General features: G+C 42.8%; 1 protein-coding gene across 1 annotated transcript in view; it reads right to left on the reverse strand.

Annotated features, from left to right (window-relative positions):
- Positions 1–18556, reverse strand: part of SVEP1 (sushi, von Willebrand factor type A, EGF and pentraxin domain containing 1) — a 470252-nt gene that overhangs the window by 182522 nt on the left and 269174 nt on the right. The window contains exons 21-23 of the mRNA XM_088461305.1: positions 14836–14932; positions 10594–10707; positions 8862–8975 (exon numbers count right to left, since the gene is read on the reverse strand). Coding sequence (XP_088317431.1) covers positions 8862–8975; positions 10594–10707; positions 14836–14932 — 325 coding nt within the window. The remainder of the gene's footprint in view (positions 1–8861; positions 8976–10593; positions 10708–14835; positions 14933–18556) is intronic.

The raw sequence follows: 18556 nt of genomic DNA on the forward strand, positions 1-18556 counted from the left end.
AGAGTGTTTAGTGCAGCCGGGAACCTTGTCAGCGAAAGGCGTAGGAGTTTGCTTCCACTAAATGTGGAGAAGATGATGTTCATAAAATGAATTATCAACTCTTCCAGGGAGACCAGCCTCTAGAACGTACAGAGGGACCTGTGGTTGTGAATTCCAGCGGGGATGAATTAATACTCTGTGAGGATGAGGATGTACACAACACTGAAGAGGGTGAGGAATCAGTGGATGAGGAGGATGAGGACGACATCTTGCCTCCGTAGAGCCAGTTTGTGCAGGGACAGATTAATTGCCAGCTTGTTTTGTGGGGGCCCAAACGAACCAACCATTTCAGCCACAGTCGTGTGGCAGACCCTGGCGCTGAAATGTTTGGTTTGTTAAAGTGTGCATGTCCTGTTTATACAACATAAGGGTGGGTGGGAGGGCCCAAGGACAATTCCATCTTGCACCTCTTTTTTTCTTTGCATTATGTATAGTTTGGGGCCTAGTTTTTCAAACTGCCATCCTGTCTGCCACTGCAGTGTCACTCCTAGATGGACCACGTGTTTGTGCCGCCCACTCGTATCTCTTAGCATAGTCATCCAGCTACCTCGGTGCAACCTTTTGGACATAAAAACACTATTGTGAGGTGTGAGGTGTTCAGAATAGACTGGAAATGAGTGGAAATTAAGGTTATTGAGGTTAATAATAGCATAGGAGCAGAAAAACACACAAATTCTGTGATTTTAGCTGTTTTTATACTTTTTTTTTCAAAAAAATACAGATCCAAAACACAAAACCCAGAACCCTAAACACGGAAGGGTGGTTTTGGCAAAACCAATCCAGATCCAAAACACGAAGAAAGATCCAGATCCAAAACCAAAACACAAAACTAGAAAAGTGGCCGCTGCACACCCCTACTTATATTCATCCTTTTTGTTTATTGTAATCATTTTTATAGCTAACACTCACCAGCTCTGACAGAGCCAAAAGCACTCCTGGGCTTGTGGCAGCGAGACCCTACCGCAGAGTCTCGTCTCAAGCCCGATGGTCACGATGGTCTTGACCATTGCGACCATCATTTTGGCCGCTCGCTATAGCTGTGGGTGGTCACCCACAGCTATGCGAGCGGCCAGGAGGCCGCTCCAAAAAGGAGCAGGGACGGCCCTGATTCAGAGCAAGCGCTCTGTCAGAGCGTCCGGCTCTGAATCAGGGCCTCAGTCAGCAGAAGCAAGATAAGACACAGTGATGCAGGTAGGAAAATCAATGGATACTGAAGCATAGTGTAGTGAAGGGAGAGTTACAGTGAGTATGGGGTGAGAGTAGGGCGGGTACAGTGAGTAGGGGGTGAGACAGGCTTCTAGCAATCAGACCCATCTCCATGTGTGCCTCCCCAGCCATTGACCTCACTGCACGTATACAATCAGCCTGAATGTGGACAGCTTTGGCAGGCAGATTTAGTATCTTATGCTAACAGTATTTGGATATGTGTGACTCACAATCAGGTCCTATGGATTTTACACCACAACACCTTCATAAAGTAACTATTGTACAGAGATCTCTGTTAGTGTTTTACATTATTTAAAGTGGTGGAAAGGCTTAAGATAAAAAGAATGAAAAATGGATGAGTGATTAACTAGTCTATCAAGGAACACTGGGCCTGATTCAGATTCGCTCGCTAAGATGCATACTCTCGCCGCTGCTGATGGTATGCAGTGTGTATGCATTGTGCACATGTGTATGCATCACAGTGCACATGTGCATACATTAGCGAAAGTTCACAATGCATTCGCTCGCTGCACATAGACAGCCCAGCAGAGTGAGTGACAGGAGAAGCCGTTTGTAGGTGGTAACAGGGACTGGCCATTAAAAACGGGGGAGTGGAGGTGCAAACGCAGGCGTGCCTGAGCATCTCAACAGCGTTTTAGAGGTGTGCACAATTAAAAGACAGCATCATAGTACACGTTACCTGGCTGGTTTTTACACTGAAGTGCTCGCAGTGCTTGCAGCAGGGTATGATCAACCTCAAGTGCTGTGATAGCATCCGATGTTACCCGATGTACCGATGGTTGCATATACTTCCTGGACATGACGTTCACAAGTGTCTGCATACACTATGTGATCGCTCTCTAAGAAATACTCGGTGTGCTAATGCATTGCTGTGCCATTTTCCTGTTTTTATAAATTTATTATAATCTCCTACCCTCCAACATGACCCCTTCCATCAGGTACCAAATGCTCTGCTCCTGGACTTCCCACCAAATTTATGACTGCAGTCACCTGTGTTGAATTGATGAGAAGGGTGTTTCAACACAGGTGGCTGCAATCAAATTAAGAGGGAAGTCCAGGAACAGAGGATTTTGTACCTAATGGAATGGGTCATGTTGGAGTGTCTGTAACCTCACCAATTAAAGTAGAGAAACTGAGGAATTGAGCATTGCCACTATGGACAGGATGCATGATGCATCACAATTTGCATGCGATGCATTCCACCACTCTTCCCATGAATGCAGGCATTAATTACGCTGGTATGCATGAAGAAAATCACAAAGGACCGCTCACTCAGTCCCTCACATTGCAAGTGAGGGACTTCCGGGACTATGACCCAGAAGTCCCTCTGGCATCCTCCTGGGCATGTGCAGAAGGACGTGCGTGCTATGTGGAGTGCTGGGGAGGATCATTATAATTATAGGGCACAAATAAAAAAAAAAACCATAAAAACAGTCAAATTACTGTACACATCCAGGGCCGTCCAGAGCACAGCACAGACAAGCCCGGGTATTTGGGAGGCATGGCCAAATCCATGAGGTATGACCACACTTTCTCCCGAAAAAAGTTTAAAAAATATGCCACGGCCTGCAAATGGGGTGGATCCAGGGGGAGGGTGTGATCCACCTGTAACACCTATCTGCCCACTACCGCTGTGCGCTGTATAGCACCGCAGAGGCACATCGAGCAGGGAGAGAGAGGAGAATGTTGCAATTTCCTTTCTCCCTGCCTGATATGCTGCTGCCACGGCGTTACTAGTGGTATTGGGCAGAGGGGAAGTGTCCCCCCCCCCTGCCTCAATAGCACTGCAAAGGGGGACAATGTACCCCTGATTCAGGTCAGAACTGTACCCTTCCAACTGGCCTGGGCCCCGGTAAGTAGAACCCCCTTCTTATGACCCCTGTAGACATCATTTGCATAAAGAATTGTGCTTTTAAGTGCCCCAGTACATTTCAAGGTGTACATCTACAACTTGCTCTAAAGAAATGCCTTCACTAACTAGCAGTGTCTGGGGAGATGGAAGAGGTGCACTGTGCGAAAGTGTAAGTGTCACAACCTATTTTTTTTATTTTCTGTTCTGCTTTGTTTAAACTAGAGATGAGAATTTCGGGGATCTGGGGCGATCCTGCCTGCCCCGGATCCCTGACCAGAGGCAAAACCTCGCAACCCCTCTGTCGAGTCGCGAGGCTTTGTTTTCAGTGGGCTTAATGCTGATTGGCAGAGGCTCTCAGCCAATCAGCGTTAAGCCCATTGAAAACACTACAAAGGAGGAAAAAAAGATGGCGCCCGCCATCCCCCGCCTCCTGACAACTCTGGCATCCCCCGCTGCCGACACGCCTGCACTGCTGCCCAACGTACTGAGGACACCGTCAGCGACCCCCACACTGCCTACACTCCCACAGTGAGGACACCACCAGCACCCCTGCACTGCCGACACAGTCAGCAATCCTGCATTGACACCGCTGGCACCCACGCTCTGCTGACACCACCGGCACCCTGCATTGAAAACACCCCTGCACTGCCAACACAGTCAGCAATCCTGCACTGAGGAGGCCGCTGGCACCCACGCTCTGCCGACACCGCCGGCACCCTGTATTGAGAACACACCATCACATACAGCCAGCAAACCTGCAATGAGGACACCGCTGGCACCCCCGCTCTGCCGACTCCGCCGGTACCCTTCACTGAGAACACTGCCATTCCATGTACTGAGGACACCGCCAGCAACCCCCGCACTGCCGACACAGTCAGCAAACCTGCAATGAGGACACCGCTGGCACCCCCGCTCTGCCGACTCCGCCGGTACCCTTCACTGAGAACACTGCCATTCCATGTACTGAGGACACCGCCAGCAACCCCCGCACTGCCGACACACTCAGCAAACCTGCAATGAGGACACCGCTGGCACCCCTGCACTGCCGACACAGCCAGCAAACCTGCACTAACACACCGCTGCACCCCTGCGCTGCCGACACAGCCAGCAAACCTGCACTAAAGACACCACTGGCACCTCCTCACTGCTGAGATCACCGGTACCCTTCACTGAAGACACTGCCAGTACCGCAGCACTGACATTCCATGTACTGAGGACACCGGCAGCAACCCCGCTCTGCCGACACTGCTGCCACAGTAAGTGCACTATTGGTGTATCCAATCTACACTGTATAGCACACTGTGGCGCCTATTCATCAACATTAAAATAACGTTTTTAAGATATTTTCCTTAAATAACGTTATTTAGGTATTCATGTAGCCACTTAGCACAGGAGATATCACAGATATCTCCTTGCTAAGTTCCCCTGCGTTAATTTCCACACTCCCCATACATTAGTATGGGGATGTGGAAATTGTGGTATTCATCAAATTCCGAAAATTATCAATTTTCAGAATTTGATGCAGTTACTATTCGCCACTGTGAGGTGGTGAATAGCAGAATCCACTTACATGTATCAGCGTGTGCAGGTCCCCCGACGAGTCCCTCCGGCTCTCTGCTCTGTCCTCAGGCTCCGGAGGCTGGTCGGACATGTGTGCTCCCCAGCAGAGCGCAAGAAAGTTTAGACCAAAAAAAAAAGTTTTTTTTTTTTTTCTAATCTGTCATGTGGTCTGCTGGGAAGCCACATGACAGACCAGCAGGACGGAGCCGGAGGCTGCTGCGCGGACAGGTAAATCGGAGGGGGGGAGGTGAGCGGAGGGGGAAGTGGGTGGGGGGGGGTTCGGGGGGGTACACAAACTTAACGCACCTGTAGGCAGTGCTGCGCATGCGCTGGTTTTACAGATGTAACAGCGCATGCGCAGCACTGTTTCCAGATGCGATAAGGTAGTGTAGGCAGGGAAAAGTATCTATTTCCCGAAAAGCTGTCATCGCAAACATGACAGCTTTTCGGAATAGATACTTATGGAGAGGTGGAATGATGAATTCCACAAATAATTAGGTAGAACTCCATGCGAGTTCTAAAGCTAATTATCTCCAGAGAATTTTTAGGTTTAATGAATAGGCCCCTGTATCCGTGTTGGAAATTAGAAACTGAACTGCCACATGTTAGTGCCGCCCACTGCGTCACTTAGCTTAGTCAGCGAGCTAGCTGGATGCAACCTTTTGGTCTTAACTAGATTAAGCAAATAATATTGTGTGGTGGTCAAAATTGATTGGAGATTACTGGAAATAATTGTTATTGAGGTTATTAATACTGTAGGAACAATAACAGGCCCATTTTATGTGATTCTAGTTTTTATGATTTTTCAAGAAAAAATCCAGATCCAAAACCAAAACATGAAAACAAAACACGGAGGTGAGGTTTTGGCAAAACCAATCCAGATCCAAAACCAGGGTAGATCCAGATCCAAAACCAAAACCCAAACACGTGGGTCGGCGCACATCTCACATATTAACAGTTTGTATTAATAATGTGATAATTATGGTTTGAACTCGCTGCGAGTTCAATCACAGTTTAGGAAGCATTCATCATGCCTCCTCCACTAAACTATCACTTCCGGAAAACTGCTGTGTCTAGACTTTCCTCCTAGTTTTCTCTGCCTGTCTTCAAGCTGCGGACTTCACTGCCCCTCCCCCTGTGGTTTTACGATCTCCCCCCTCCTCTCTCCCACCTTATGGGTGTGCAACCCCCCCCCCCGCTGGAGTTCAACCCCCCTCCCCCCTGGGGGTGTCCAACCCCCCTTCTTCCGGCCGCCGCATCTGTTTAGTCCAGCTCACCTGTGTTCTTTCGGTGAGTCTGGGCCACTTGCTCGGCAGTGCAGACACTGCAGGGAAGGCTCTGAATAGATCCCTCTGATGTGGCTGCCTTGTAAATCTTTACAGGCTGCCCTGTAAACAGCAGCCTGTGAAGGTTATCAGGGGCTTATTCAGAATGTGATGAATAACGCTGACACTAATTTTTTACAAATGTATATGAAAATGTTAATTTTCACATGCTTTTGTGAAAAATAGGTGATGATGAAAAGCAGTATTCAATTAGAGGCGAAAAGGCAGTGACAGATGACGTAATTTTCGCCTATTTTAATTATCCCCGTGTCCAAATACAAAGACTTTTCGCCGGTGCAAAAGGTGTTTGTAAAAAATAGGGGGTAACTTTTCGCCACACAATAGGTGGCTAAAAAAAGTGCAGAATTGGGGTTTAGGGGTGCAGGCTTAACAAAAATAACCTGCACCCGTTGGAATGGCCCCTAAAATGTGTGTCAGCAAAAAAGAAAATTGGGACACCCCAAAAACTTAAGTTGATTTTGGGGTTAAAAAAAAAAGGGGAACAAAGTTTTAAACTAGCGCAATTAATTCAGGGCGGGTCCCAAGTATGCGGCAGGTGTTTTCTAGAATGCGGGGAGTAGCGGCAGGTGCATTTTTTAAGAGTTTTCAAAATGCACCTTTGGGACTTTAAAATATGCTTGCACCCATTTTCATGTACCCCAAATTTTATGGGCATAGTTTCTCCCCCCCCCAAAAAAACCTAAGTGCTATTCTTCACCCCTTCTTCATAGGCGCAAAAAAGCACCTGCCGCGGCTATTTAAAAACCCTACTTACCTTCCGCAGGCTAAAACCCATAGTGATCCCCCATGTCAGGACATCATTAGGGGGGTCACTGGATGATTTCCAGAAAATTCCCCTATTTTTCCTGATACTTACCTTTCCGCAGGGTCCCGTTTTCGCCGGCTCCAAATTGAATGCGGGGATAAAGTGGGCGCGCGCCTGATACTTTATCCCTGCAGAAACCTCCGATGTGGAGCGAAAAGCCCAGCACGGACTTTTCGCTCCCATATTGAATAACTCCACCACTAGATGTCAAAGAAGTCAAAGGGGATAAATACTCTCTCCTATTTTGTAGCCTGACAAAGTGTGACCAATATATGTGTACAGTAGATTTCTGCTAGAAGACCTGATATTAGTTATATGCCTTCCATAGATTTCAATGAAGTAGTAACCACTAATCCCTTTGCTCTTATGATTGTCCTCACTATCTATCCAGATAACAAGGCTCCATTTAAGCTACTGTACAGAATACAATTTCCACACACAGGTCAATGTTTTTATACCAGACAAAGGCCCTGATTCAGACCCACTCGCAAGCAGCTGTCCGCTCGCAAGTGGGTCGATGTTGTGCACTGCGCATGCGCACGACGGCGGGAGCTCCGTCGTGCGTATGCGCCAGACGCGACGAGCAAAGGAAAGTCCTTCGCTCGTTGTGTCTGATCAAAGGGGGCGTGCTGTCGATGTTGATTGACAGCACGCCCCCTTTGGTGGGCGTGCCGGGGGCGTGCCTCCCTGACGGGGGCATTCCCAAGGGAACGCCTACCGTCAGAAGCCGGCCCACTGACATCACTAGTGATGTCAGTGGGAGTGATTTTGGCTCTGATAGAGCCAAAATCACTCCGGGCCTTGCGGTTGAAAACCTCAACCGCAGGCTCCGGCTCGCAGTTTCGATGGTCGCGATGGTCACGACCATCGCGGCCATCAAACTGCATGCTCGTATAGGCTGTGGGTGGTGACCCACAGCTATACGAGCGTCCAGGGGGACGCTCCATAGTTATGGAGGACGGCCCTCATTCAGAGCGTGCGCTCTGCTCAGAGCGTACGGCTCTGAATGAGGGCCAAAAAGTGCTAACAGCAAACAACAAAATACAATGGATGTAATCGTACAAAAATGAGTGCACATAAAAATGTGAAAGAAATGTATTTAATCAATTTCATACAAAAATCATCCTGTCTTCATCATCATCATCATCATCATCACCACATCATTATGTTTCTTACAGATAGAAGGTATTCACTGCATGTTTATAACCCTTCATTTGTAATACTTCTGCAATACATGGCCAATGACTGATGATGTTATAGAAAGTTTGTTTTTTATTTTGTTTTGTTTTAAAGACCATGGCTGATAGTGAACTGTTGACTTTGGGCCTGATTCACTACGAATTGACACTGTGATCGCGACTGCGATTACGCACGCAGTCTGACTGGGATGATATGCTAATTCATTGTGATGGCTATGCCGTCGCAGCACCACATAAGGACGCCCACTTTACCTTACACAATTGCTAACTTCCACGCACGCACTGTGTACTCAAGCTGCGTATAGCATCGCAGTGGATTATTTATGCACGCTCCTGCAAAGGCGTTCAAACGCACTGGCACGCCTGTGTTTCACCGACCACCCCCCATCACCACCCACATACGGCACTTCCTGTCAATCACTCTGCAACGGGTCTGCGTAGTCTCTGCGATCACAGTCCTGATCACAGTGGATAGTGCGCGCACGTGCAATGCAATGCGCAGAACGCCACAATCGTCCGATTGCATGCATAATCACAGTTGCGTTCCTTGCTGAATCAGGCCCTTTGTCATAGCTCAAAGTAGTTATCAGTCAAAGAGGTGATTTCAGTGACACATATTGAATATTTTTGTACTAGCAGCTTTTTTGTACTCCATGAATGCATAGTTTTTTTTGTTTTGCTATGCCTTAAGTCTGTTAATTTGAATTTATTTAAATTGTCTGCACTACCATTATTTATTTCCCAGCTGTAGGTAGCTTATCTATATCTTAATTCTGCACAACCACTCAATTGGTTTCATTTGCTGATTCAAGATATACAATTTTCAAACTTACCAAGAAATCCATTTCTACATCGACAGTGATACATATGTATTCCATCTATGCAGGTTCCCTCATTTGCACATGGATTTGAGACACATTCATTAATATTTTCTTCACACATAGAGCCTTTAATAGGGAAGAATGGTTAGACAAGTGTTAGAAAATGAAATACAAAGGAAACTACCATCTAACATAAAGTCCTGGCACAATGAAACCTCACTAGTAATGCAGAATATTTTTTAACAGCCTTTGGTGCTTTTGCTTAATCGGTATAAATGCATGTCGTACAATATGTTTTTAGTTTTACAAATGTTCTATATTAACGGCTCATTCGTATGTGCTGGGGAAATTAATAAAAAGCTTAAAAGCTGACATCTATTATAGTGGTGCAGTTTTGACGCATTTGCTAGGCTTGTTTTATCACTTGTGCTTTGATCAATGCAGTCTTTTGCACTAGGGATGTGAATAACACACAATAGATAGATAATTAATTAGAAATTAATTAGAATATAGAATTGGGTACTATCAATAAAGAAAAAAACATTATGTTATTTTCAAGCAGCTTGGAATGAGCCCTTAAGGTAAGTTCTGCCAACCCGAGACATAGCCTGTTCACAGAGTGATCAGGGATGGGGAACCTCAGGCCCGGGGGCCTTATACGGCCCCCAGAATCATTTGGTCTGGCCCTCTGAGCTTTTTTCTGCTATCCTCATCTGGCTAGCAGAGTGCCTAGAATGACACCCTGCAGCCAGAATCTATGCAGCAGTGCCACCTGGAGCGTCCTTAGGATGCTTCAGACGGTCACACTGCTGCCCTTACAGCTGCTTGGAGCATCCTCAGTTTGCTCCGGGCATTACTGTAATCACCGGTGATTGTGGCTCCGCTCTTGTGTGACATCACACGGAGGGGGCGTGATCTGCACCGAGCCCGCAATTAATGTCATACAGTATCTATCAAAATGGCCCTCAGCAGAAAAAAGGTTCCCCACCCCTGCTCTAGATATTACTATCTGTAGGACAATGTTTATTGTGATGAGGGTCAGGCAGTGTATCTGGGAGGCTCATATCCATTTCACACCAAATTTATAACCTGGGTTATTGCAGGGGCACCCCAGGTCCTGGCTTGGTGTGACAGGGTCAACCCAGGTCACGCTAAAAAGCTGATTGGAGCTTCTAGTGCAGTCATCACCCACTTTTTATGATCTCATCTTTGTGAGCCTGAAAAAGGTCCATTTCTAATGACACACAGAAGTTTTGCAGGGCTGACACAAGTTCAGTGTGAACAGGGACAACACGGGAATAACTTGGGCCCAAGTGTGGTGTGAAAGGGATCTTAGCAGCTGTGATACGGGTTGGAAACGTGTTGAATAAAACCCAGGTCGGACTCAGGATTTTGGTGTGAAATGGGTATGACTGACCGATCATCATTGCTTTATGGTTTCTTAATATCTTTGGTCCCATTAAAGTTTATAATTTCCACATTACTGTTTGCATCTCTTTTTTCACTGTTTTATTCATGTTATAGACCTGTGACATCTGACATGCTACACACATGTATACCATAAGATATTTTTTTTATATACCATTATAATTTTATGTGATAGATAACAACTCACAGGTAGTTCTTAGGCAAGCAAAGGGTTAAAAAAAAAGAAAAAGAACAGACAGATACGAGCTACAGCAAATCACCTGAGTAAAATTATACTATAGCATTCTCAAGTCATCACATTGATGTTTTTCTTTACCTCTAAAGCCGGCGGCACATTGGCAGTCAAATTTCCCAATGCCATCTTTGCAAATTCCGTTGTTTCTGCACGGCATTGATTTGCAGTCATCAATGTTGATTTCACATTTTGTACCTAACAGCACATTAGAAAAATACAAAAGCAGATGCATATTAATCTAACAGAAGATGATGCATTGCTCTTAATGTTCAAATAAATGTGCTGTGCAGTTGTGCCATTCTGGCTGATTAGAAGTCTCACTATGCAGCCAAGGGGTGATAATCATATGTTGGAAGGTAGTGTTTTATTATCAATAAATCCAAGGAGTTTATTATTTCCTGACCCATTTAATATTTAACCACATTTCCCAGTTCCAGCAATTGTTAATTGTAGTAACTATTTGCATAGGGATGTATTGTCATAACAATAGATCTAAAACTTGCAAAGTGGTACAGAGTAAAAAGAAAGTATTATTTAATCAGAAGAATGCAATAAATCTGCCAGCTATCATCACTGGAGACAGATATCTACCAGTGACATCACTGAAATGGCTTTTCCACCTGCTGTTTCTTACATAAAAAAGTGAATTGAAAAGAATAATGTTTATTTCAGTGATAAGCATCGGTATTAAGGCCTAAAATGACTTGTGGATGTTGTTTGTCTCTTAGTGGCGAGAATTTCACAGACTGAATTAAAAAAATATATTCTTAATATCACATAAAAGGGCTCTAAACTATAAATAAGGGCCACACTTAGTACAGATACACGGGACTGTGGCATATGTGACAGTATGGTGAGAAGTATCTTAAAACTAACAGGGATGATCACATCAGGATAAGTAATTTTATTGGAATTTACATTTCTTTGCCATATGGTTAAGAAATCATTCCTCAATTTGAATTTCAACCAATTGACATGTAATTCAATGTAATAAATATATACAGTACCTACAGCAGCAAAAGAACATGTAGATAGCACAATAATATGCTATAATATGCAGTCTCAGGCTGCTTGTTCCTTCCCTCTGTGGCGATGTACAGCCTGTATTGCAGGTATAGTAAGCAGTGACTGTACAGCACTGCAATGACTGTAGTTACAAAGTCTGCAATATTCAGTAAACAGGCTGCTGCATGTATGGGTCATCATGGGCACTGATTCTGCACTGGGCCTAGGAGCATTTAGCTGCTGTACACCAATGTATACCAAGCAGACTTCTGCAGTGGTATCACTGGAATAAAGGGGATGTGGCCTCACGGGGATCTCGATAACATCACTCCAGGGGCAGCCCACCATCTTGTCATAGAAGAAGAGCCCAGACCGCCCAGTCTTTGGGGGCAGCCCAGCATCTCCAGTGATGCTGGGCTGCCCCTGAGTGATGACATCTGGATCCCCTATGAGGCCACGCCCCCTTATTTAGGCCACACTCCCTTTTTGGGCGGGCACATGGGGTGGAGGGCATCCAAAGTGTGCATCAGTTGTCACCATACCCGAAGACGCCTCTGGACTTCTGTAATGCTGATGCTCATTATGTGATTTACTAAAACCAAAGTAAAATCATATAACAGGTACATCTTCATTTCACTAACTAACTTTATTTTGGCTGTGTGTCCAGGTCTGATTAATAATTGAAAAATATTAGCAGTGACACACCTGAGTACTTTACAGCCATACAAACCAGTCGGAACATAAATTTCCTACAATAAAATGTACTGTTATATTTTCAATGAGATTAACTTATTGACTTATTTGCTTAGCCCATAATTAACTGTCACATTTTTACTACCAGAAGCTGAACTACAGCCCTGCGGTAAAAAAAAAAGACTATGTTAGTGGTATTGATTCTCAGACTCTTATTTTTCACTACTGACTTATCATGCTACAAGACCAGCACGGTGCTTGCACTGTATAACTTTGACACCGCAGCCAAGAGTCTGTCCTTCAGTTTGATGATACAGTAAATGCTGTCAAACCCTATAAAGGTGCGTTTTAGGATATGAGTGGGCTCTTGTACAAATGTTCGGTCCTCTACCGCCTAAAAATATGGTGCATAGATATGGCTCATGTGCAGAAGGTAACAAACACTCTAGCACAGGGCTAGAGTATTATCTACCTTCTGTACAAATGCCATATTTCAGGTCATTACTTTAAAAACTTGATGCAGGCAACTGCGTGTAAAATATTGCAATGGATGCAGGGTGGGCGACACAAGGTCCTATCGAGCAGGTTATACAGTACATGCTACCAAAGTCCGTATTGCCCACTGTGCAGCTTGTGAATTGCGCACTCCCTCACTAAGGGGTCTATTTACTAAGCAGTGTTAGGAGACAGAGTGAAAAGTGATAAGGTGCCAGCCAATCAGCTCCCAGCTGTCATTTTTCAAACACAGCCTGTTAGATGGCAGTTAGGAGCTGATTGGCTGGCACCTAATCACTTTTCACTCTCTTAACACTGCTTAGTAAATAGACCCCTAAAAGAACTATACATTTTATTAGTGGACACTTTGATTATAAATATATATAAAATGCACTATAGGGATATACTTGTTGTAAATAAAGTTTAATAGACAAAATGACAATACAAGTTTGAGATCAATATTTTATGCAAAAAGTATCCATCCATTCCCTCACTGCCCCTGGTGAAATGTGCACCTTGCTATTACTGTAGGATAAAAATGCACCAACTCATTTGTTTGTTTTGTTTTATTGTTTGTTTTTTTGGGAGGGGGGGTGTTTCAGAACTTTCTTGATGACAAAGATAAATACATTGTATAACTTTGTAAAATGATAGTAAAGATCTGAGTATATGTAGAAGTAAACAATCCCTATTATAAAGAGAATGCAGCAGAGATTTATTGGTACTATATTTATGTCAGGAAGTGTTTTCTTTAGTTCTGGCAGTGACTAATACCATGGAAAAAACTGCACGGATTACCCATAAGCCGGCAACCAGCTACACCAAAGCACCAATAAATGAACTACTGCCTTGTATAATATTGGTGTATTGGCTCAACCAAGGTTGCACTGTATACAATGCAGCATTCTCATTCTATTACAATATAGACAGGCCTTTTACTCAGGGTGTTTGTACATATGGGTGTAGTAGGTATTACCGCCGGCCCGCATGGCCCGACGGTTCAAATCCCGACAGCGGCAGCCCGGCAAGGGTGAAGATCCCAATCGACCCTAAGGTAAGTATCGCTAACCTAATTCTACCCCCTAACCCTAACCCGCCCCAAGTGCCTAACCCTAATCCTCCCCTATAAGTGCCTAAACCTAACCCCCCCTTCCCCGCTGCCTAATCCTAAATCCCCCGGGGGGTGTCTAACCCTAACCTCCCCTCGGGGGTGCCTAACCCTAACCCCCCTTCCCCTTGCCTAAACCTAACTCTCCCGGGGGGTGCCTAACCCTAGGTCCCCCCCGGGAGCCCTAAACCTAACCCACGGCTGTCTGCGCCCGGCTTACCTTCGTTCGGTATGCCGGGCATCGGTCTTCCGGCGTATGGATAATGACAGGCGTCGAGGTTTTGATGCATATCATTAGTACCACACCAGGATTAGAGAGTCTGGAAGACGGCGGTCAGCATTTAGACCGTCGGCTTCCAGACTACATCCCGTACATATTTCATGGGGGAAGAATTTTACCTCTTAAAAATGTTTGACTTTTCTTAACTGCAACTATAAATGGTTTCCTCATTATGTAAAAATAACTGTTACCCATGTCATAAGTGTATTCTTATGGCCCCTATTACAAATAGTATTGTCCCTATAATAAAATGATAAATTACTATTGCCCCAATAATTAAATAATAATAGAGTGGTTCCTTAATAAAATAATTAATCAATAAGAGCTCCTTAATAAATAAACTATAAGTACCCCCATAATTACTAAGCCAATGTTGTTTCACTAACAAATAGTTTTTTTTTCTGTTCTGTCAGCCCAGATAGCTCAGACAACATGTGGTTTGATTTATTTTTCGACAGACAGAAACATGTTTAAAAAAATCTGCCTTTTCTCAGGCAATTTATCATGTGGTCAGCAAAAGCACAGCTTGATACATTGCACAATTTGTATTCTTTCCATGTTTAAAATTGGGATAACAGTTTCACAACTGGCACTTTAAAATAATATTGCGGTTTATGTGCAGTTTTGCATATAGTAAATCTCCCCCTATGTCTCAAACTATGCAGATAAAAAGCACCCGCAAATGTAATTAAAACTATACATACACTGTATTTACAATTCTTCAAAGTTAATGTTTAAATACCTGTGTAGCCCTTAAGACATGTGCATGTGTATCCACTTCCAACTTGTTTACAGGTTCCGCTGTTTTGGCATGGATTTAAAAAGCACTCATGAAAAACCTGTCAGGTAAAACAAATCACCATTTTGTCTGGTTATATTAGATCATTATATAAACATACATTAAAATTAAATAACCATGAAAAATATGTATTAATAATATATTACTTTGAAATGAACAGAAGAAAGCAATACAACAGCAATGAGAAATGTAATTATGTATTTAAATACCTTCTTTTATTCTTCCATCTCCATTTTAAACAAACCCACTGTAGACAGCCAATACTTATAGCTAACAACTTTATGTACTTTGCTACTGCTCTATTATATGTATAAACATACTGGAAAATTGTACTTGCTGTAAACATGCACGGTTCCTCCTGAGATTTTATTTATACTGTGTAAAATCTTAATCCACACCTCCCAGCATTTTAGACATGTAAAATCAGGTCAAAATAAGCCCTGTATAGAGGAGCCTTGACGCTGTCACGGTGCTTAATCATATATTTGCAAATGTAGGCAACTAATACCTCTAAATTTCTATTATCATGTAGGATTCAAGTATTTTTGCTGATATTATTGCAGTGTGCTGGAGGGAATATCCTTTTTTTCTGTGGTTCAAAATAAGCCCTGTCCCTGATCAACCCAAACTTCGCCGCAGTCTGCCCAAATCCAGTTGACCCTTCTGGAAATGCCCACTTTTGGGTGATATTCTGCCACTTTCAAGGTAGGTGAATCAGGACTGTTCTCTCAATATCGGCACAGTTAAGGAGAACTATAGCTCCCATTTTGGTACTGAGCTGGGTGCCAAGAGCCGATCAGCAGTAAGGACTACGCATCAAAGGGCTACGAGACACAGGGGGGGATCGAGGTAAAAATCTTTCTTCTGACTTTGAATTGAGATTATATCAACAATTTGTTGGATGACTTTAAATTGCATGAGTAATTTTCTCTGGCAATTTTTTTTGTGTGCCAAGATTAATCACTTACAATGGTGTATGGAGTCCAATTTCAAAAGCATAATAGACTGCTACTTTGTGTAATAATTTTTAAGACTCTTATGCTGCATACACATGTAAAGATTTTCTGTCCAACCATCCAACTAGGTGATTGATTGGAATGAAAATCTGGTAAGGTATGAAAGCAAATGACAATCAGCAATTTGCTCCCAAACGCCGGAAAATGGACAAAAAGTGTTGTTTGAACAAATTGTTTAGATCAAACATTTAACAAACTTGTCTGACGACCATTTTCATCTGTTTTCTGGCATTTAGGAGCAAATTGCTGATCATCATTTACTCCCATACGTTACCAGATTTTCATTGCAACCAATCAACTAGTTGGCTGGTTGGACAGAAAATCTTTACGTGTGTATGCAGCTTTAGCATGCTTTAAATTATCACTGTATCACTGGCCTGAAATATATACATTAATCCTTTTTAATGTTCAGCTTATTTTAATAAAATATAGTCATTCTGTATATATAATATTGCGCTCTTTGAGGAGATTTATTCTCTATTGTTCTACAGGGAAGAATATAGTGAATAAGCGCGCCTCTTTGCTATGTGTAAACTAGGTGTATAAATGTGCTCAGTAACACACTCAATTGCAAAACTCAGATTTTGTTTTGCGAGATGACAGTATTTTACTTAGATTCAATGAGTGAGGTCATCACATTTATAGGGGTGTTTCTGTTTAGGGGAGCTGTATTTATCACCAAAGGGGGTTTTTTTCTATGTGCTCTGTGATGGTGACACATCTATTTTGCAACTTCCAGTTACAGTTTATATAACACCCCAAGTTGTTAATGATGTAAAAAATTAAATCAATCATCCAGTACTGTACAAAAGTAATTAAAAGTTAATGTCCCCTCAGTCTCATAAATTTCATACAAAAATGAGCTTACACTAAGCATTATTTTAGGATAGAAAACATTTAAATGAATGAAGGCAGGCATACTAAAGCTGTAGTAATATGGACTTTACAGTTACATTATCCTTCTTTCCACCAGGCCCTTTTCCAGTTGAACTGAACATGACACTAATATACTGTAGGCACACTGATCTGGTGGGGGCAGTCCTGGAACGTGCTTGACCCAATAAATAAGCGCATTTGCACCCAATGAAAGGCTATGCATACCTGCATGCTTTGCATCAGTAATGACTGTTAATTTTGTAGGGTATTATTGTCTGTAATGTATTGTTCAATCTCATGTTATATTTATCTTTATGCGTATATACAAACACACTTTATGCATATACAAACATTGAAATTTGGGGTTTATTAGTCCTGATGTTATATTTGTATGTTTGCCTGCAATATAGTGTTTTCGAGAAAAGCATTTTACTTATAAAATAAAATGAACGGCACTTTTGAGTGTTTACTGATCCCATACACTAGTATCGTACATTCAACAATCATTCTAATTCTTACTTTGTTGATAACAAACAGTTAGAAATGTATTACATGTTCACATGTCCTACAGATGAGCTCTCAGAAACATACAAGTTAATAATACCCTTTATAGTGCCATGAAAGCACATAAGGATCAAGATCGCGTGTCAAAAGTCTAACTAGCAATGTCTTAGTTCATATATCCTATCTGGAGATGCTTGTTCTAATCTTTGTTTCCCAGACAAATCACATACAAGAAGCGTGAGAAGGGAATGTTTGAGTAAGGTGCTCCTTCTCACACAGCATAACTTGTCCAGAACACTTGGGATGGGCTTATTGTTTCCATTGGCAAGAACGTGCCTCTGTTTTATAATACCATTATTTGTTGGGACAGAATAATCCTTTAATACTATACCAACATAGTATGCAGTACAATATTCAGTCTGCTCTATCAGCTCTATATAAGTAATAAGGAAAATGACTGCTACATGGTAAGTTGCTTCTGATCTATATATATTCACCTACTAATGCATGCACACATATAAATTAATCCTCATATACTATTTCCGAGTACGTGTCAAGCCGAGCTCAGCTTTGAGAGAGCAGATACTCACACGTCAGTCCTATTTACAGCAGAGGTTAATAGATAGAGGTGGCGACATAATGCTAAAATGAGAACTTCTGTTGTCACTTTCCAATTTTGTGCTTTATAATGCCCATTGCAGGGAATTTTGACAAAGGCCACACCGGAGAGCTATACAGGTTGAGTCTCTCATATCCAAAATGCTTGGGACCAGGGGTATTTTGGATAATGGAATATTCCGTATTTTGGAACATTTGCATATCATAATGAGATATCTTGGGAATGAGACCCCAATATACATACAGAATGCATTTATGTGTTATATACACCTTATACACACAGACTGCAGGTCATTTTATACAATATTTTCAATAATTTTGTGGCTCAAGCAAAGTTTGTGTACAGAAATTAAATTCATTTATGTTTCATATACATCTTATACACACAGCCTGAAGGTCATTTTATACAATATTTTTAATAATTTGTGCCTTAGACAAAGTTTGTGTGCATTGAACCATCAAAAATCAAAGGTTTCATTATCTCAGTCATGCCAAAATGATTCCATATTTCGGAATATTCCGTGTTTCGGAATATTTGGATATGGGAGACTCAACCTGTATAGTTCCCTCCTGCAGCAGCTCATAACCTTTTTCTTTGAGCGCTATGACATAGCTATCAGCAAGGAGGGAGAGGACATGAGTTTTACATG

The sequence above is a fragment of the Taudactylus pleione genome, unplaced genomic scaffold, assembly GCF_031769625.1.
Source record: "Taudactylus pleione unplaced genomic scaffold, aTauple2 ptg001032l, whole genome shotgun sequence".
Lineage (NCBI taxonomy): Eukaryota > Metazoa > Chordata > Amphibia > Anura > Myobatrachidae > Taudactylus > Taudactylus pleione.